General features: G+C 40.8%; 1 protein-coding gene across 3 annotated transcripts in view; it reads right to left on the bottom strand.

Moving 5' to 3' along the window:
* Positions 1-22,539, bottom strand: part of CLTA (clathrin, light chain A) — a 29,253-nt gene that overhangs the window by 4,677 nt on the left and 2,037 nt on the right. For all 3 annotated transcript variants that reach the window (XM_008578090.1, XM_008578091.1, XM_008578092.1), the window contains exons 2-4: positions 9,243-9,280; positions 8,082-8,199; positions 2,717-2,828 (exon numbers count right to left, since the gene is read on the bottom strand). In XM_008578090.1, the coding sequence (XP_008576312.1) occupies positions 2,717-2,828; positions 8,082-8,199; positions 9,243-9,280 (268 nt within the window). The remainder of the gene's footprint in view (positions 1-2,716; positions 2,829-8,081; positions 8,200-9,242; positions 9,281-22,539) is intronic.

The raw sequence follows: 22,539 nt of genomic DNA, 5'->3' as shown, positions 1-22,539 counted from the left end.
TTTTTAAAGTCTTGAAAGAGCCGAAAAGTCTCAGCACAAAAGCTACCTGTAATAGTGGGAAATGCTTCTGTTATGGTTTGGAAAGGAACACATTCTGGGGTTGTTTCTGATGTGTAAACTCAGCCAATGGCAGGAGCCAGTGAACAGTGCCTGGCTTCTATGAAAAGGGAATTCTTTTCCACAGGCTGTCACTTAATAATTCATGGCTCTTACGCAGTGACATTTAGGTCCTGACTTGGATTAAAAGGAGGAAGATGCAGTCTGGGGATTGACAATAGACTTGCCTGTTGCGCGCCCACCACTTAGCACAGTGCCTGGTACGGGTGTGTTCTTAATGCTTTGGTGACTGACAGAGGTGAGGGCATCTGGAGGGCAGGAGGCCTGATGTTACACTCACAATGAACTGGAAGCCCCTTCTATCCCCAAGTCCCCTCTTTCGAACTTCTCTTCCCTTCTGTCTTATCTCTGTGGTCCCCTTAACATCCAGCTGCTGCAGGAGTCACCAAGGGAGAACAACACTTACTTGAAATGAATGCCCCATTTTCTTTCCTAAAAATATTCACTATTTACCTATAGACAGACAACGAGGCAGATGAGTCACTTTACATATATGTAAGTGGGACCTATTCCTTTAGACTCTAAAGTTTAGAGTCAAACATGACTGGGGGAGGAGGAGGAGTCAGCAATATCAAAATCTCCAGGGGAGGGTGTATATCACTGGAGGAAGTTCCTCAAAGTGACTCTGAAATGGCTCCTACCTCCACTCACTGAAGAACCATCAGAATAAAGTATAAGAACATCCCTTCTATCTTAGACCCTGGTGAAAACGGTCAGCGTGTCACTAACTTTTTGCACTCAGGGTCAGCCCTGTACTGCAAGGTTTTCACAAGGCAAGTCACCTGGTTTCTAAACAGCTCTACATTCTCAGTGAGTGGTGGGGAAGCCCCTTCTCTCTGGAACTGGGGAGGTTTACCAGTCAGCCCAACATTCTATAATTCCAAGTAAAGAAAGGTACCAAAGCCCTAACTTGATGCCTGGGGGAGCTAAACCTTTAAGACTGAGCTTCTAAAAACAGGTGTGATTACTCTCTCAAAGGAAAATTGATTCTGCATAAAGTTAGGTATCCCTTTCTTTACAGAAGCTCAGCAAAACTGGCTTGAAAAAAAAATCTGCAACAGGAAGTCTGTTCCTAACATATTCGTTATTTAAGCTTGAAAATCTGTGTCAAGTTGCCGAAGCATCAGGGGCTCTGCAGAGGAAGGAAGGGTCAGCACAGATCTGCCAAGTATTTCAGAGCAGACTCAAGTGCCAAGCAGCTTGCTGGGGAATGTCATGGGGCCTTGCTCAGTGCTTGCACACAGCTCCTGGTCTTCTTTCTTTATAGATTTGAACTTGCATCTGGGGGAAAATTATTCTGAGTGAGAACAGGACACAGTAGCCTGGACCTGTCAGCATTTCACACTGACACAAGCTCAAAGAAGCCCCATGGAGCTGATGGCAACCATTACCACTGGCAACTCAATACCCAGACCAGAGAGCAGTCCCCACCACACTTGTCACTGAACCTCAAATGGACCTGACAGGCACTCCTCAGCAGTGCATCCTCCAGAGAAAGGTGGCCAGGACAGAGGCTCAAGCCTAGCATGTGAGGGGCACCTGATAGAACCAATGATGACCAAAGGGTGACAAGGAGCTGAGGGCTGCTGTCTGATAGAAGGAGACCATCTGTTCTGTCAAGGTTGTACCACAATGGCACTGGCTGGCTGGCAAGCCGGTTAGCTCCCTCTTTCCCAGCAGATTTTTGTCTAATAGAGTTGCCAGCAACAAGTGCACTTAATCCAACCCATTTCCTGCCTCTGAGCACAGGAACCTAAGTCTCTATCCTGAACATTAAAAATATCCCCAGGCCCGGTCTGGCCTGTTTTTTGTTTGTTTGTTTTTACAGGGAAGTGAGTGGAGTGCTATTTAGGGAAAACGGGGCTCTGAACCCAGCAGAGGGAAGAAAGCCACTCTGTCTACCGTGAGAAAAGCAACACTGCATATGCTTCTCTAAGCTACTTGCAGGCAGGACTTTAAGTGTAGAGCAGCTGCTAGTTAGCAGTGATACTCGAATGAATGCATTTTCTCCTCACAATTACTTAACCTTCAGTAAGTGAGCAAAATATAATCTGAAAAGTACATTTTAAGAAGGCAATTCAAGATTTTCTTAGCACTGGTAAGTACCCAGAGAACACACGTGGCCACCTGATTACAAAGCACATCTCCCTGCTAATGGACCCCTTCGTGAAGTGGCTTTCAGAGGGTAGGGTTGTATTTAGAGGATGCAACATGACCCATCTATAATCATCTCCAAAGTAATGAGATCTGGAATATTCATGAAATTGACCTTCCACTTCACGATTCCATTTTTACATGTGGACATAATTCATGAAATAACCTTTCCTTTTGCTGAATCACACCATTACAAGTGATGCATGTTAACCAAACTCTTAAGTTAAAGAAGTACACTCACTACAATTGGGATGGCTACAGGACAGGCTGAAGTATGCTCACAAGACCCAAGAGACTTACAACCTCTGTGTTTCAAGCACTTTCTTGAAAACCTGCAAAAACATTTCACACTAAAGGAGGCAGCAGCCAAGAACCTAGATTGGATGCTAGAAAATGCATTTGATTCAGTCTTGAACAACAAGTGCTAGAACTGCCATGGACTGACCTGTTATTTGCTTTTGTTTTCTGTAGCTGCTCGTCCTGTCTTGCGTACCACTCTTCTAGTTCCTTTATTGCTTTTTCTTTCCATGCTGCTTCTTGCTTCCGAGAATTGGCATCTTTGAAGGGAGGAGGGGAAAGGACAGTACAAATGAGGCAAAGTACAAATTTAAGTCTGTTTCATCAGTTTATTTTGGTCTTGTTGAATTCACAGTGGGTGTGGGTACATGTGCATGTGTGTGTGTCTGGGGAGAATAGCCAGAAAGGGGAAAGATAAAATTCCATTTTCCCCGTTTGCAAAACCAACTCTCAATCTCAGCGATCCTATTACTGGTCTTTCACCATATCTTATCCCAGTTCACTGACACCTTAGTGGGTCACTAGTTTTTTTTGTCTTGTTTTGGCAAGGGGAGGGGGAGAGTATGGAAATATTAATTTTTAATAGGAAAAAAAGGCTTTTGGGGCACCAACTGGGGAAAAAGCAATTACAGATGATTCTTAATAATGCTGCCAACATATTTCTTACTGTCAGAAAGCTTAACAACAATGTGATTTAAGATTTTGTTTTGTTTTTTTAAGTGTGGGATATGAGTGATTCAATTCATGGATACTTTTAGAACTTAATAGATAATCCCATTGCCTCTGTTTTTCTACGTAAAGAATTCCTAAATATTTTGAAAACATAAAATATTCTTAAATAAATAAAAATAATGCTACCAATATTAGTTCAGGATGGTGTATTCATATTAGATAAACTTTAACTCTTCTCACATACTACAATCCACATCTCAAGTTTCACAATTAATGGTTTTGGAAAACATAAGGTGGCACTCTCTTAACCAAATATGGCAGAAGCACTACTATGAAGGAGGGAGCTATAAGGAAAATTACCAGAGCAGAGATGATTCAGAAACCAAAGAATATGGAATATAGAATGTTCAAGTTGGAGAAGTCCACAAAACATCTATTCCTACTTAGACTGCAGAATGAGTGTGCAGCAGAGCCGGGACAGAACTACCAAAGAAACTTCAATGGAGAGCACTGCAGAGGGTAGGGGTGTGGGATCACACAACTAATCAAAAGGTTCTAGAAATGACACCTACCAGGTTTGCCAGATTGGATTCTCAAATATCCATTTCTTAGGACTAAATGTGGTTTTCCCTAAGACAATGAACTGAAGAGCTGAGTTAGTAGACAGCAAGAGATAAAAAATACAGGTCATAGCTACTGGTGCAGCTAACACTTGAAATTAAACTTAAATATGTTCTTAAGGGTGTCCTCTCTGGCAGATGTTCTATAAACATCCCATTTAATCTTTACAACAATCCCAAGAAGTTAAAACACCAATCCTATTTTTTTTTTCCTCTTTTGTCTTTTTTCGTGACCGGCAACGGATCGCAACCCTCAGTGTCGCGCCCGTACCGGGCCAGGACCGGCCACGGGATCGCAACCCTCGGTGTTGCTCCCGCCCCTCGCTCAGCCAGTGAGCGGCCGGTCTGTATGTGGGATCCGAACCCTCGGCGGGAGCGCCGCCGCACTTCCCAATCGGCGCACTATAGCAGTGCACCACCGGGCCGGCCCACACCAATCCTATTTTGAGCAGTGAGAAAAACTAAAGCTCAGAAAGTCTGAGTGATCTTCATAAAGGTCACGGTAAGTAGTAGGGCCAAGACTCTAAGCTAGGTCTCACACTTTACTTCATTATGCTGCCTCTAAAGGGAGGGAAAGAAAGGGAAGCAAGCCTAAGAATTATCACAGGATGTGACGAGAAGGTAGTCAACAGTGAGCAGACTGAGTTTTAAAAGTGCAGATCCAGGGCCAGCCCGGTGGCGCACTGCTACAGTGCGCCGCTTGGGAGTGTGGCGGCGCTCCCGCCGAGGGTTCGGATCCCACATACAGACCGGCCGCTCACTGGCTGAGCGAGGGGCGGGAGCAACACCGAGGGTTGCGATCCCGTGGCCGGTCCTGGCCCGGTACGGGCGCGACACTGAGGGTTGCGATCCGTTGCCGGACACGAAAAAAGACAAAAAAAAAAAAAAAAAGTGCAGATCCAGAGCCCAACCTGTAATTAGTGTCTTCAAGAAGAAGAGTGGAAAGCAGTGGTGGTATCAAGTAACTACTTCAAGAAATGAAGCATTCTTGGGCATTTTTAGGACTTTTGCAAGAAATGTCTTGCAGTAACAACCTGCAGAAGGCTGTGTCTGTAGCTAGAATAGCCTAATAGCAGCTAGAAACTCCCCCAAAGTTTCAGATTATAAAAAATTTTTCACCTTGTTATCTAACTTAGTGATGAAATTACTTCCTGTTGGGAAAATATAGGAAAATGGTCACGGCCCTTCAGATGTTCAGAATCTTGCCAAGCATTTGACGTAAATATGCACGTGCACCCAGTTGTTCCTTGGCTATTGTTTGATGTAGATGCGCATAAGCACTCAGGTGTCCTGGGTTATGACTTAAGTATAAAGGATGAGTGGCTCTGATCCACAATGCTCCCCTCCCCCGGGGAGTCACGGGGAGGCTGCTACTGCTGCTGGAGGCTGTTGCTGCAAGCTGCTGTTGCCAGTGCCCTCAGGATGCCCTTAAAGGCCGCCACCACTGCTGCCGCTGGATCTGCTGTAAGCTGCTGCTGCTGAGGACTGAGCTCATGTCATCAGCCAATGGCTCCTGGGATCTTTCCCAATTACCTAGTGTGGACCTGTGTGTGAGGGGTCTGGTGACCCAGCCTGGCATGTGACAGGTCTGGTGACCCAGCCTGGTATGTGAGGGGTCTGTGACCCAGTCTGTACAACAGGCTTGAAGGGTTTGTGAACCCTAAGCCCTAGCAATACACTTCCAAAAAATTACTTTTTGATTAGAGAGTATTTTCTTCCAATGTATTCTAATGATCATCTATAATGACCATATATAATGATCATTATATATTAGGACCAAAATATCATGGAAATTTATCTCTGCAAACTTAATTTAAATAAAAATTGTGACCATCTGTACAGACTGTAGTTACTGCATAAAACAGTATATTTAAATCATCTTCTGGCTTTTGCAGATTTAGGAAGTGCCAATGGCAATAAGAATTTAGAATTGTTTAATGCTTAGCCTGGTGGGACAAAGATCCAAGCCTGAATACAATCCAAGTGTGGAAGGGAGGAGAGGAAGAGAAGGATGAAGAATTCCCTTAGAGAGCAAGGCACACTGACAGGTGCCTTCTTTTCTGGCCACCCTCATTATTATTCCTCATTAATAATATAATTATTCTTCTTTGAGAATGTAGCCAGCAGCTAAGCTGAAAACCACTGATGCTACTTCTCTATTTTTAGCATCTTGTCACAGTTCTTGCAAGGAAAAAGGTGAAACTGAAGAAACACCTTGTTCATAGAACAACTGAATTCAATTAAATTGAAATGCAAGGCCAAATGTTTGTCTTCCCTCAAGAAGGCAACTCAAGAAAACACCACTTCATGGAGTAGTCTAGTCCCAAAGTACCCAATTTGATAATTGAAAAAGAAAATGATTTTCTTCCCAGACACTCTCCCATGGAGAAGACAACTTTGCTAAACTTTGGGGAAAGAGAAAAGATAAAGCTGGGTTCTGTAACATGAAGTTACTCCAGCAGTACTAAGAGCAGCTAAGTCTTGCCACTAAGACTCCTCAAAAGAGACAGATGCACAAAGAAGGCAAGGACCAAGGCTGCTGGCACCATTAAGCCCTATTTTCATATTCCTAAACCTACAACTAACCAATACAGTAGCTACTAGCCACATGAGGCTTAAGTAACTACTAATTAATAATTTACATTTACTAAAATTAAAGAAAATTTAAAATTCAGTTTCTGAGATAACACTAGCCACATTTCAAGTATTTAACAGCCACATGTGGCTACTGGCTACCATACTGAACAGTGTAGATACAGAATATTTCCATTATCAAAGAAATTACTACTGGATAGTGCTATAAAGGTTAAAATATTAAGTATTCACTTTGCTCTGAAAGCCACATAAATTGGACTAGAGAGATAAAAGATTTAGCACTAATTGGCTGTGTTATCTGGGTCAAGTCTCTTCCTATTTCTGGGTGTCAGTTACCCCATCTGAAAAATAAGGAGCTACGTTTTCACTAGTTCAGTGGTTCTCAACAGGGAATAATACTGCTAACACTGTGGTTACATTACTGTCATTATTTCTAGGGATGTATAATACAATATTTAGACATTATGTGATGTGTATATTTTAAAGCAGATTGGCCAAAAAAAAAAATTGTGTATGTATAAAACACACACATGCATACATGCCTCATTTATGAAAGATATCCCAATATGGCAAAATATTAGTTATTGAATCTAGGGGGTGCACACATATTTATTTTCCTCTTCTTTCAACTGTTCTGTGTTTGAAATTTTAATAAAAAGTTGAGAAAAGAATGTACCATGGATGATCTCTTCACACTCGGCCATACTTCTCCAACCCTCCAAGTCTCTCCTGATTTTCAATCAAAAGATGACACTCCGCGTACACATCTCTTTACCAAAGTCTAGGCTGGCTGGGGCTGCTCTTGGGCTTGGCCTGACTGGCTGGACGGTCGTGTACATTAAATGCATTTAGAAAGCAATGAGGCTGAAGAGGATGTGTGTGGGCTTTGAAGCAAAGCAGATTTAAGATGAAATTCTGATTCTACCACTTCTTAGCTGTGATTCAAATACTTATTATACCTATGATCCCCACTTTGATTCCCACTTTCCTCACCCATAAAAATGTAAAAACTTACCTTACAAGGATATTAACGTAAGAAAAACAAATTATAGATGTTCCCTAACATACCTCACTTTACCTCATAAGCGTTACCTTAAATTCACATGGATATATGAGGGAACTTCAAAAAGTTCATGGAAAAATAGAATTAAAAGACAGTGCAAATCTTTCCACAAACTTTTTGATACCTTCGAGTTTACAAAGCACTCTCATAAATACCCCTCAGACTACCCTTGAGGTCAGTAACACTGATTTTCCTTCACAGATGATGACACAGATTCTGAAAGGTTTGAGCAACCAACTGCCCACAGACGGTAAGTTAAGACTGGGTCTTGAACCCAGTCTTTCACTGAAGTCCAGGGCTCTTTCCACAGCACCACTCTATTCTTCCTGTGAGAGGAGGGAGTGCGCTCGGTGGCTCTCTGGGCCACCCTATTCCTCACGCAATGGCCTGTGATTAAGCATCTCCATATGGGTGGCCTTGTGACCTTCAAGCTATGAAAGATATCTTCCTTAAGACCCGAAAAGAACACCATGGCTAATTCAAGTTAAAAAGGAATATAAGTAGAGTCCAGGTCAACTACTCCACTGAAAACAGACACCCAGAGATAGAAAGGGATTCCTTACCAAGGGCTTCCAACCGTTCCGTCTGCTCTTCTCTCCATTTACGGATACTTTCGGGCTCTGACTGCAATCGATCCACTTGTGAAATAGCTGCATAACTGTCTGTTGGACCATTACTCTCCTTAACACAAAACACAATTGTGCTCTATCAGTACCACAAACTCCTTCCAGAAATGTTTCATCCAAGTTAGAACCTCTGTTTACATACAGCACTGGTGGCTGCTGTAAAATATTAAAGGATTACCTTGAAAGCAACAACACAACCTTATAACGTTGATAGGGAGCTTTCAACATTACTGCATTTAATCTTTACAATCCCGTGAGGGAGGCAGAGTAGTTGTTATCCTACCTGTTAATCAATGGGACGAGTGGGAGATAGGAAAGTTGGGTGAGGTAGTTAATGGACATATTAGGAAACAGTGTTATCTGTTTCCTCACTTGACACAGATTATGTGACATTTTCAAAGTAACAAAGGTAAGTACACAGCAAAGCAAGGCCTAGAACCTAAAACTTCTAAATGCTATTATACCATGCAAGAAAAAGGTCACTTAATACCACCTAACCAAAATATAGTGAATTCTAGTACAGTCCAAAAGAAAATGTATAGTTACTACAGTCACACCAGGGGAAGAAGGATAAAAACGCAAGCAAATACAAGTCATGGAGGGTGTGGGGGTGGGGTGTGGGGTGTGTGTCTTCTTTATATAGGGGGTAAAATTTAGAAGCTAATAAACACATTTGACTCAAATAGATGTTAATCTTTAGAGAATTATTCCACCTGTTGAACTGGAGAATATTACCAGGTTAACCTAATTAGACCATTAGCAAAGATGGAAAGAGAATTATTTAAAGTGTTCATAACCAACTTCTTACAGTGCTGGACACAGAGCACGGCGCAGTGTTTAAATTAGCCCTTGTCAGCATAAAGGGTTATTTCTTCAGAATAAAAGTGATAATGCTAGGGCCAGGTCAATAACATTTTAAGAGTGGTCTATCAATGCCACCTCTCTTTAAGTTCTTCTACTTTGGTAGGTAACATACCAGCTACTAATACATCCAGGAAAGTCAAGGGACTGGGGTCTCTTTCTAGGTCAGTCAATTCAAATCACAGGAAAAGAAGACTCTTGACCACTACTGTTCAACATAATCAGAGTACTCTGTACCTGGTAGTATTCGCCATTCATCACTCCATCAACAGCATCTGCAAGACATAAGATTTCAGTCTGTCAATCAGGGCTGGTCAAATGCTGGCTATAGTAGATTGAATTATGCCCCCCAAACTCACTGGCATAAGATTTCAGTCTGTCAATCAGGGCTGGTCAAATGCTGGCTATAGTAGATTGAATTATGTCCCCCAAACTCACTGGAGCTTGAATTGTGTCCCCCAGGTTTTATGTATTAGAAACTTAGCCCCCGCTGTGACTGTTAAGAGGGTGGGAAATCCTATTATTGTAATTGAAAGGTGGAGACTTGAAGAGGTGATTCGATTGTAGCACCGTGCTGTAGTGAATGGATTAAAAATGATGGTCAGGGGCGTGGTTCTAAGGGCTTTACGAAGAGAGTCTGTCTCTCTCTCCTGCTCTCTCTGCTACCTCTGCTTCCACCATCTTGCAATGTGAGACCCCTGGTCACTGTTGCCACCACTAGATGGACTTTGGACTTCCCAACCTCAGAAACTGTAAGCAATAAATTTCATTTTTCTTTATAAGTCACCCAGTTATAAGTAACAGAAATGGACTAATACACTGGCCAAAGGGTTATATAGTGAAATATCGTATTGTATGCTGCAGGTACTGTGAGCTACTAAATGCTATCCCTGTGGTAGGTACTAGATATAGTAACTTTATACTTAATAAAACCAAGAAGTGCTTATACACAAATGACAACTTCACCAAAATGTAGATACATCTGCCCCCCAAACACCCAAGTCCAAAAGCTTTTGCGATTCTGTTTTCTGCCTTAAAGAAATGACAAATGGAAGCCTGGCAGAAATGTCTCATAGAGCAACGATGTTTCTCTATGAAAACTCTGGAGAAGGCAAAGTTAAAGTGTGTCCTGGAATCATTCACAGTGAGCAGAGACTGGCAGCTTCATTTTCACTCCAAGGTGTTTTCCTGGGAGTCGGGACTCTCTATCCTGTGGCTAGAGTAGGTTTGGCACCTAAGGATCTACAGTTGATACTTCTTAATTCCTCCAGTCCACTTGGAATTAGTCCAAAACAGTTAAGATTTGAGCATGCCAAATTAAATCAATGATTTCAAGAATGTAAATTATAGGGCTGGCCAGTCAGCTCAGTTGGTTAGAGTGCAGGTTTGGATCCCTGTACCAGCCAGCTGTCCACCCCCCACCCCCCAATAAAGAATGTAAGTTATGAAAACGCTACCTATGATGTACAATCCAGTCTTTTTTGGCACAACTAACTATTCACGAGCTAAATGAGAAAGTCCACCTGAAAAATATGAAAAATGTCTTTCTAAGTAAGACAGAACTTCTACCCATTCAGTACAAAATGGTGGTCCACAGCCAAACATTTTATTTAAAACACACAGTACTGGGCCGGCCCGGTGGTGCACTCGGTAGAGTGTGGCGCTTGGGAGTGTGGCGGCGCTCCCACCGAGGGTTCGGATCCCATATAGAGACCGGTCTGCTCACTGGTTGAGCGTGGTGCGGGCGCGACACTGAGGGTTGTGATCCTGTTGCCGGTCGCGGTACGGGCGTGACACCGAGGGTTGCGATCCCGTTACCGGTCATGAAAAAAGACAAAAAGGAAAAAAAAAAAAAAAAACCACTACAGTACTGACAAAATTTCAAAAAAAAAGTCAGGATTTCCAGGTGTTTTTTTTTGTTTTTGTTTTTTTGGGGGGAGGTGAGGGGGAAGCAGGCAGATAAAAGATTTGGCGATACTGGGCTTGCATTCCTGAACTGGCAATAATTTTCTGGCACCGAGGGCAGCCTTTTAGGTGGAGCACTCTCTTGGCAATTTACAAAAGCCCCACTGACTTTTTAAAAAAAAAAACTCATTCTGTTGTCTCACTAATTCAGAGTCCTGATGAGCATGAGTTTTCAAACCCTGACCCAATCGCCCTCACTAAGATGCAGTCTGTATAGGGCTGCACACTGTCTCTCTGGAGTAGCTGCTCTGCCTTATCTTGAAGGCCTCAGTGTGGCCATCATAAAAATGTAACTTCTGCCTACCTATTCTATCATCTGTTGGTTGACCACATTTACTACCTACTGTGTAGGACCTCTATTATTCCATCCAAATGTTTTTGATGACACTTCAATGACTATCTTATTGCATGGGGTGGGAGAGGTAAGACGAGAGAAGAGATGAACCTAAAAGATACAAGAAACCCAGGTAATAAAAGGAATGCAAAGTATTTAATGTGGGCCACAAGTAAAAGGCCTTCAGAGGGTGTACAGTAATCTCTTGGTATGTATGGGGGATTGGTTCCAAGACCCCCCTCAGATGCCAAAATCCACAGATGCTCAAGTCCCTTATATAAAGTGGCACTGTACTTGACAATAACCTACACACATCCTCCCATATATTTTAAATCATCTCTAGATTACTTTTAATATCTAATACAATGTAAATGCTATATAAATAGTTGTTATACTGTATTGTTTAGGAAATAATGACAAGGGAAAAAGTCAGTACATATTCAGTACAGACACAACTAACCATTTTTTTCCTGAATATTTTTGATCAGCAGTTGGTTGAATCTACAGATGTGGAACCCACAGATACAGAGGACCAACTGTATATGGAAACACTACCACTTCCCTAGTGGCCTGGGGCAGTGTGTTCTCAGTTTTCCTTCTAACAGGCAAAGATTATATCAAACCACCCCTCTGGCTTTCTTGGTTCGTAACTAATTAAATGCAACTTGAATCACCTATTTCCAAATCAACCCTAATATTTTATCCATTCTCGGTCTTGTTTCTCTCTATTCCCCTCCCTTTGGCTTTGGGAATATTGAAAACTTTTATGGATCATTTCCCCACCATGCTCTCCCTGATACCAAAACATCCACTGTTTCTTTAAAAAAGGAAAATGGAGACAGAAGAAAATGCCATGTAATTATCAGTCAGCTCACTGGTTTCTAGTCTTTTATAGCTTATATATTAGATAAACTAGACCTCTCCAACATATGCTTTCTAGTAATCCACTCATACATACCATTAAATTTTCAACTTTTTTAGTATGAAAACATCTACCACTTACTGCTTCCAGTGTTCTGGGTACAGTGTTAAACACTTTAAATAAGTTTTAGTCCTCACGACAAACCTATATGTATCTGCACTTCACAAATGACCTTAGAATATGTATGGGGTTCCTTGAGAGATGAATGGGTGGTTCTTGAAGGGGCAGATCATTAATGACAATATTTTCTCTTTTAAATTTATTTTTTATATTTAAAATAATAAAGAAAAACATTAAGTGCATGTATTATGAGATAATCAGCCTAAAGTGGTGCTATACTCATGCAAGCCGGGCTGTCAAAGGAAAGATCATCTCACAAACTACAGCATCTAACCTCCTCAGCTTTGATCTGTTTTAGTTGCTAGTTTATTCTTACACTTGTGGGATATATTTCAGGAACCCTAGTGGATGCCTGAAACTTCAGATAGTAATGAACCCCACATATACTATGTTTTTTTCCCATACATGCATACCTATGATAAAGTTTAACTTATAAACTAGGCACAGAACTCTTGTGCTTTGGGGACATTTTTAAGTAATATAAGGGTTACTTGAGCACAAGCACTGCAACACCACAACAGTCGACCTGATAACCAAGACAGCTACTAAGTGACTAATGGGTGGGTAGTGTATACAGCATGGATGATTCACATCCCAGGCAGGATTGCAAGAGATTTCACCAAGCCACTCATAATAGAGTGTAACTTAAAACTTATGAACTGATTATTTCTAAATTTTTCACTAAATGTTTTTGGACTGTGGTTGACAGCAGGTAACTGAAACCATGGATGGAGGGGGGAACTATCATATCTTGATTATTTTGGTATATTTCTCACACTTTTAACTTAATTTCCCTAATTGTTTTAATCCTATACTTTACAATGGTACAAAAATGAGTGTCTTAGAGAGTTTTTATTTTGTCAGTAGCCTTTTACCACTTTAAGCTATTTGTGTGCTACCTACCCATATAACTTTTCAACCATTCTATCAAGTTTTAGAAATATAAAGTTTACCAAAAAACTAATAAAAGTATCTGGGGGAAGGGCTGGCTAGTTAGCTCAATTGGTTAGAACGTACTGCTGATAACACCATGGTCCAGGGTTCGATACCTGTACTGGCCAGCTGCCATAAAAAAAAGTATTTGGGGGGCATATTCAATTGTTTCTTTGTTATAAATTTATTGGTGTAGAATTGCTGGGTTACAGGATACGTATTTTTTAAAGTCTATCAGTTTACACGTGGGTACTTCAAAAAGTTCATGAAAGGATTTTATTTTTTCATATGCCCTCATATTATTACCAGCAGCACATGAGTGCCCCATTTCTCAGACCTTCACAGATACTACTGTGCTTTACTGTCTTTTAATTTTTGCTAATTTGATAAAGGAAAAAAAAAAACTCATGGTGACTTTGTTATGCTGATCTTATTTCCCATGAGGTGATTATATATCTGACACTTGATTTTCTTCTTCACTGAATTGCCAGAGTTTTGCTTGTTTTTCTGCTATCTTCTGATCTGTAAGTATTCCCCGCATATTTACAGTCTTCTTACATTGCAAATACTTTCCATTTTTTCTTTTAATTTGGTTTATGGTATTTAACATCTAGAACTACTCAACTTATAGATAAACACTATCAATTTTTCCTTTATAATTTCTGCATCTGCTTTTATGCTGAAGGCCTCTGCTACTGTAAGAGATAAATACTCAACTTTCTTCTGGTACTGTTTTAAATGTCCTTCTATAATTTACCTGTAATTTATTTTTGTGTAAGATATAAAAGAGTGAGATAGTTTTAAATCTTAAGAGCCTACAATGACTCCTCTGGCCAGGTCTACATTATGGTTAATATATTACAGCTAACATACCAGCTATCCAGTTAATATATTCCAGCCCAGGGCCATTACTAATAAGAAACTTTGACCACTACTCTATATACAAAACTAGAAGCAATCCTCATCCCGTACCTCCCTGTAAATCACATGCTGCCTGTCCTTTAGGTCTAAAGACTCATCCAGACCAACTGGCATTTGCTTTGAGCTCTTTGTTAGTTACTGAACTACTGTACTGACATTCTTACATGAATCAACAACTGGCCCAAGTCAAAGGACAATCCATTGCTACAGAAATGTGCAGTAAGGACACCTAGGGCCTTGACTTATCAGGATAACTAAGCTAAGCAACCCAATGCTCCAAAAGGAGACTTTCTAGAGCATCTCAAGAACCCCAGACAGAAACAAGGGCCAGAGTGAATTTCCAAAGGTGGAAGACTCTGTTTTCCAAACACACCTTCAACTTCCCAAGTTCCCCAAACATTTGAAGTCAAGCAGACCTACGTTTAGAATCCCAATCAAGTCATTTATTATGTTTGGCTACCTTAGGAACATCGCTTAACTTCCACAGTGATTAGTTCTCATCTAGAATATGACACTACCACTTAGCTTGCAGAGTTACTGCATGGATCTAAAGGTATATGAAGTATCTGGCACACAGTAAATGTACAGTATAATTAAACATCATGCCTGAGATTTCTCTAAACTTTTCTTCACCACTGCTACCAATAAAATTACTTTCCTCCAAAAAACTTCTCTTTAACTCACCTCTCTTCTTTTTTCTCCTCCAAGAAAGGACTTGTCATAAATAGTGCCTCACTGCTGTACTCTTTGTAGCTCCTTAATCGGCTCTCCTGTTCTCCTCCCCCCACAGCCCTCATGATCAAGGACTTTTCAACAGCTCAACTTGTGTTGCCTCCTTTCTGACCACTTCTTCCTCAGCATCCCCCAAGCCACTTCACCCAGCTGGTTACCTCCAGCCTCTAAATTTATGTCTTTTTTGTGGATCTCCTAACAACTGAGGGAGCCATTCAAGGCTCAGCCCTAACCCCTCTGGGTTTTTGCTTGTGCCCATCCTACATGGGAGTATTACTGAGGGAGCCATTCAAGGCTCAGCCCTAACCCCTCTGGGTTTTTGCTTGTGCCCATCCTACATGGGAGTATTACTGAGGGAGCCATTCAAGGCTCAGCCCTAACCCCTCTGGGTTTTTGCTTGTGCCCATCCTACATGGGAGTATTCCCCAAGGCTGGGGCGAGTTTAGATGTTTTCCTCTCTCCTCAATCTGTTACAGCCAACAGGGAGCCATTCAAGGCTCAGCCCTAACCCCTCTGGGTTTTTGCTTGTGCCCATCCTACATGAGAGTATTCCCCAAGGCTGGGGCGAGTTTAGATGTTTTCCTCTCTCCTCAATCTGTTACAGCCAATTACCTGTAACAACACATCAGAAACAGAGCTGCCACCTGGAATCTTTCAACTTCCTCATTATACCCCAAAGCCTATAGGCCTTATTACTACCAGTAAACACTTTACAGATAATCTTTAATGTAATCCTAAAAACTCTATGTGGTATATAAGACGCACCTGTTAGAGGAGAAAATTGAAGCCAGGCAGTAGTGGTAGGTATATAAATTGCCTGAGACCACAAAGTTAAACTCACACCCAAGCAGAATAAGAGAGCACAGAATCTTAATGGCTAGAGCATCTCAAACAAACAAACAAAAAAGACAAAAAGAAAGAGAAAGTGTCCAACTAGTTCTCTAATCTCCAAAGGAAGTGCTGACCACCACACTATTACCAACCTCAATTTACACTGTCAGGGATCTGGCTTTAAGTCACTAAATGCTTAGTTCACTAAGAAAGTCCTTCCTAGGAACTAAGTCAGCAATCATCCCTTTCCTTCCTTTTGCTGAAGGCTCAATGCNAATTACTATAGTGTACCAGAGCCTCAGTCTCCAACACCCCTTATTTTCTCATGCCCCGCCTGCTTCTCTCATTTATGTTATCTGCCTGGCCCTTTAAGGTTTGAGTTTAGGGTGGTACAGACATTCCTATTTGCCCCAATTGCTCTACTGTCGTTTAGTTGGAATTTAAGTAAATGAAAAGCCATGTCTCATTTCTTCTAGCTAGATTTCCGACTTCCAAGTCTTTTTAAACCCATCCTTTCCTTCCACACTACAATCCTAAGCATCACACACAAGTCAGTCATTCAAAGGTCAAATTGTCATCCTACACCTTTTTTTTTTTTTTTTTTTGGCTTGAGTTTGGCTGGGAAAAAGCCCACACTGCACTCTGTTCACCTCTTCCTCCTTCCTTGACTGGTCCAGTCGGCTTAGGTAATGCTGCTCGTCAAAGCTTTTCCCAAAGAAAGATCTACAGAAGTCCTAGCTGTAATACTCTCAACAACGGCAAACTCCTCTGCCTCTTGGCCGCAAGAGGCTCTTTCTCCAAGGCTAGACCATCCTTGATTGAGTTCCCTACTCACTCCTTTCCTCTCCATACACACAACTCTCTGTACACCTTACGTGCTTAAATACTAAGTTGCATTGCCATTTTTGATTGTTGTTTGGGTGTCTCAAAAACTACTATTTTTTCTGTCCTCCTTTCCTAATGACTGGTTCTGTGCTGGGTTCAGACTTGTCTATAAGTCTGGCCAAATTGCGCCAGTGCGGCTGCTTCAGACACCAGGCTTAAGGTNAAAAAAAAAAAAAACCACTACAGTACTGACAAAATTTCAAAAAAAAAGTCAGGATTTCCAGGTGTTTTTTTTTGTTTTTGTTTTTTTGGGGGGAGGTGAGGGGGAAGCAGGCAGATAAAAGATTTGGCGATACTGGGCTTGCATTCCTGAACTGGCAATAATTTTCTGGCACCGAGGGCAGCCTTTTAGGTGGAGCACTCTCTTGGCAATTTACAAAAGCCCCACTGACTTTTTAAAAAAAAAAACTCATTCTGTTGTCTCACTAATTCAGAGTCCTGATGAGCATGAGTTTTCAAACCCTGACCCAATCGCCCTCACTAAGATGCAGTCTGTATAGGGCTGCACACTGTCTCTCTGGAGTAGCTGCTCTGCCTTATCTTGAAGGCCTCAGTGTGGCCATCATAAAAATGTAACTTCTGCCTACCTATTCTATCATCTGTTGGTTGACCACATTTACTACCTACTGTGTAGGACCTCTATTATTCCATCCAAATGTTTTTGATGACACTTCAATGACTATCTTATTGCATGGGGTGGGAGAGGTAAGACGAGAGAAGAGATGAACCTAAAAGATACAAGAAACCCAGGTAATAAAAGGAATGCAAAGTATTTAATGTGGGCCACAAGTAAAAGGCCTTCAGAGGGTGTACAGTAATCTCTTGGTATGTATGGGGGATTGGTTCCAAGACCCCCCTCAGATGCCAAAATCCACAGATGCTCAAGTCCCTTATATAAAGTGGCACTGTACTTGACAATAACCTACACACATCCTCCCATATATTTTAAATCATCTCTAGATTACTTTTAATATCTAATACAATGTAAATGCTATATAAATAGTTGTTATACTGTATTGTTTAGGAAATAATGACAAGGGAAAAAGTCAGTACATATTCAGTACAGACACAACTAACCATTTTTTTCCTGAATATTTTTGATCAGCAGTTGGTTGAATCTACAGATGTGGAACCCACAGATACAGAGGACCAACTGTATATGGAAACACTACCACTTCCCTAGTGGCCTGGGGCAGTGTGTTCTCAGTTTTCCTTCTAACAGGCAAAGATTATATCAAACCACCCCTCTGGCTTTCTTGGTTCGTAACTAATTAAATGCAACTTGAATCACCTATTTCCAAATCAACCCTAATATTTTATCCATTCTCGGTCTTGTTTCTCTCTATTCCCCTCCCTTTGGCTTTGGGAATATTGAAAACTTTTATGGATCATTTCCCCACCATGCTCTCCCTGATACCAAAACATCCACTGTTTCTTTAAAAAAGGAAAATGGAGACAGAAGAAAATGCCATGTAATTATCAGTCAGCTCACTGGTTTCTAGTCTTTTATAGCTTATATATTAGATAAACTAGACCTCTCCAACATATGCTTTCTAGTAATCCACTCATACATACCATTAAATTTTCAACTTTTTTAGTATGAAAACATCTACCACTTACTGCTTCCAGTGTTCTGGGTACAGTGTTAAACACTTTAAATAAGTTTTAGTCCTCACGACAAACCTATATGTATCTGCACTTCACAAATGACCTTAGAATATGTATGGGGTTCCTTGAGAGATGAATGGGTGGTTCTTGAAGGGGCAGATCATTAATGACAATATTTTCTCTTTTAAATTTATTTTTTATATTTAAAATAATAAAGAAAAACATTAAGTGCATGTATTATGAGATAATCAGCCTAAAGTGGTGCTATACTCATGCAAGCCGGGCTGTCAAAGGAAAGATCATCTCACAAACTACAGCATCTAACCTCCTCAGCTTTGATCTGTTTTAGTTGCTAGTTTATTCTTACACTTGTGGGATATATTTCAGGAACCCTAGTGGATGCCTGAAACTTCAGATAGTAATGAACCCCACATATACTATGTTTTTTTCCCATACATGCATACCTATGATAAAGTTTAACTTATAAACTAGGCACAGAACTCTTGTGCTTTGGGGACATTTTTAAGTAATATAAGGGTTACTTGAGCACAAGCACTGCAACACCACAACAGTCGACCTGATAACCAAGACAGCTACTAAGTGACTAATGGGTGGGTAGTGTATACAGCATGGATGATTCACATCCCAGGCAGGATTGCAAGAGATTTCACCAAGCCACTCATAATAGAGTGTAACTTAAAACTTATGAACTGATTATTTCTAAATTTTTCACTAAATGTTTTTGGACTGTGGTTGACAGCAGGTAACTGAAACCATGGATGGAGGGGGGAACTATCATATCTTGATTATTTTGGTATATTTCTCACACTTTTAACTTAATTTCCCTAATTGTTTTAATCCTATACTTTACAATGGTACAAAAATGAGTGTCTTAGAGAGTTTTTATTTTGTCAGTAGCCTTTTACCACTTTAAGCTATTTGTGTGCTACCTACCCATATAACTTTTCAACCATTCTATCAAGTTTTAGAAATATAAAGTTTACCAAAAAACTAATAAAAGTATCTGGGGGAAGGGCTGGCTAGTTAGCTCAATTGGTTAGAACGTACTGCTGATAACACCATGGTCCAGGGTTCGATACCTGTACTGGCCAGCTGCCATAAAAAAAAGTATTTGGGGGGCATATTCAATTGTTTCTTTGTTATAAATTTATTGGTGTAGAATTGCTGGGTTACAGGATACGTATTTTTTAAAGTCTATCAGTTTACACGTGGGTACTTCAAAAAGTTCATGAAAGGATTTTATTTTTTCATATGCCCTCATATTATTACCAGCAGCACATGAGTGCCCCATTTCTCAGACCTTCACAGATACTACTGTGCTTTACTGTCTTTTAATTTTTGCTAATTTGATAAAGGAAAAAAAAAAACTCATGGTGACTTTGTTATGCTGATCTTATTTCCCATGAGGTGATTATATATCTGACACTTGATTTTCTTCTTCACTGAATTGCCAGAGTTTTGCTTGTTTTTCTGCTATCTTCTGATCTGTAAGTATTCCCCGCATATTTACAGTCTTCTTACATTGCAAATACTTTCCATTTTTTCTTTTAATTTGGTTTATGGTATTTAACATCTAGAACTACTCAACTTATAGATAAACACTATCAATTTTTCCTTTATAATTTCTGCATCTGCTTTTATGCTGAAGGCCTCTGCTACTGTAAGAGATAAATACTCAACTTTCTTCTGGTACTGTTTTAAATGTCCTTCTATAATTTACCTGTAATTTATTTTTGTGTAAGATATAAAAGAGTGAGATAGTTTTAAATCTTAAGAGCCTACAATGACTCCTCTGGCCAGGTCTACATTATGGTTAATATATTACAGCTAACATACCAGCTATCCAGTTAATATATTCCAGCCCAGGGCCATTACTAATAAGAAACTTTGACCACTACTCTATATACAAAACTAGAAGCAATCCTCATCCCGTACCTCCCTGTAAATCACATGCTGCCTGTCCTTTAGGTCTAAAGACTCATCCAGACCAACTGGCATTTGCTTTGAGCTCTTTGTTAGTTACTGAACTACTGTACTGACATTCTTACATGAATCAACAACTGGCCCAAGTCAAAGGACAATCCATTGCTACAGAAATGTGCAGTAAGGACACCTAGGGCCTTGACTTATCAGGATAACTAAGCTAAGCAACCCAATGCTCCAAAAGGAGACTTTCTAGAGCATCTCAAGAACCCCAGACAGAAACAAGGGCCAGAGTGAATTTCCAAAGGTGGAAGACTCTGTTTTCCAAACACACCTTCAACTTCCCAAGTTCCCCAAACATTTGAAGTCAAGCAGACCTACGTTTAGAATCCCAATCAAGTCATTTATTATGTTTGGCTACCTTAGGAACATCGCTTAACTTCCACAGTGATTAGTTCTCATCTAGAATATGACACTACCACTTAGCTTGCAGAGTTACTGCATGGATCTAAAGGTATATGAAGTATCTGGCACACAGTAAATGTACAGTATAATTAAACATCATGCCTGAGATTTCTCTAAACTTTTCTTCACCACTGCTACCAATAAAATTACTTTCCTCCAAAAAACTTCTCTTTAACTCACCTCTCTTCTTTTTTCTCCTCCAAGAAAGGACTTGTCATAAATAGTGCCTCACTGCTGTACTCTTTGTAGCTCCTTAATCGGCTCTCCTGTTCTCCTCCCCCCACAGCCCTCATGATCAAGGACTTTTCAACAGCTCAACTTGTGTTGCCTCCTTTCTGACCACTTCTTCCTCAGCATCCCCCAAGCCACTTCACCCAGCTGGTTACCTCCAGCCTCTAAATTTATGTCTTTTTTGTGGATCTCCTAACAACTGAGGGAGCCATTCAAGGCTCAGCCCTAACCCCTCTGGGTTTTTGCTTGTGCCCATCCTACATGAGAGTATTCCCCAAGGCTGGGGCGAGTTTAGATGTTTTCCTCTCTCCTCAATCTGTTACAGCCAATTACCTGTAACAACACATCAGAAACAGAGCTGCCACCTGGAATCTTTCAACTTCCTCATTATACCCCAAAGCCTATAGGCCTTATTACTACCAGTAAACACTTTACAGATAATCTTTAATGTAATCCTAAAAACTCTATGTGGTATATAAGACGCACCTGTTAGAGGAGAAAATTGAAGCCAGGCAGTAGTGGTAGGTATATAAATTGCCTGAGACCACAAAGTTAAACTCACACCCAAGCAGAATAAGAGAGCACAGAATCTTAATGGCTAGAGCATCTCAAACAAACAAACAAAAAAGACAAAAAGAAAGAGAAAGTGTCCAACTAGTTCTCTAATCTCCAAAGGAAGTGCTGACCACCACACTATTACCAACCTCAATTTACACTGTCAGGGATCTGGCTTTAAGTCACTAAATGCTTAGTTCACTAAGAAAGTCCTTCCTAGGAACTAAGTCAGCAATCATCCCTTTCCTTCCTTTTGCTGAAGGCTCAATGCACAAAGCACTCGAGTATCCAACTCTTCTCTCCCTTTTACCTTCCCAAACTGCCCATCACCAAGATCCGCTGGTTCTATACAGGACTCTTGGGCCTAATATTTTTGCCCATTCTTTGTCAAGGATCTACTATGTGCCAGCCACCATCTTGTAATGGGAATACAACATGAGCCAGAGTAACTCTGTCGTTGAATCAGGACAGTCTTCAAACTATGGATTCAGCTTCTCCCAACTCTGTCCTACCCAGGACACCTACAAACTGCTTTTCTGTTATCCCACCACACTCCTACCTAACCAACTGCAACAGAATGTGGTACAGTCTAAGGGTGGGGAGCCTTGGAGCTCAACTATTAACTTGCCCTTTTTTCTTCAGCAAGTCACTTCTCTCTTGGATTCAGTTTTCTTGTCCATTAAATGAGGGAGGTAAACTAAAGATCTCAAAAGAAAATTTATAATTCTCAGGCAAATGTTAAAGACCACCCGATGAAATATCCCCTAATAACTTAAGGGCCAAGCCAACTTTGTCTCCCAGTCACAGACCAGTTCAGTCCAACCTACTTGCTGTAAATTGCATATTCAGGCAAATTATATATTCTCATGTAAGTTCTTATTGGGGGACTGACTTGCTTAGGAGACAGCACAGTGTAGTACAAAAATTCAAGAGGCTGAAAATTTGCAGCCTCCCACCCCCTCCAAAAGGTTCTGCATGGCTGGCATAGTAAATTAAGATTTCTGAGTCTGAATGCCTTTACACTGAGAATTACTATAGTGTACCAGAGCCTCAGTCTCCAACACCCCTTATTTTCTCATGCCCCGCCT

Source organism: Galeopterus variegatus, unplaced genomic scaffold (assembly GCF_000696425.1).
Source record: "Galeopterus variegatus unplaced genomic scaffold, G_variegatus-3.0.2 Scaffold1628, whole genome shotgun sequence".
NCBI classification, from domain to species: domain Eukaryota; kingdom Metazoa; phylum Chordata; class Mammalia; order Dermoptera; family Cynocephalidae; genus Galeopterus; species Galeopterus variegatus.
The sequence above is the reverse complement of the archived record's forward strand: the minus strand, read 5'-3'. Positions and strand labels throughout refer to the sequence as shown.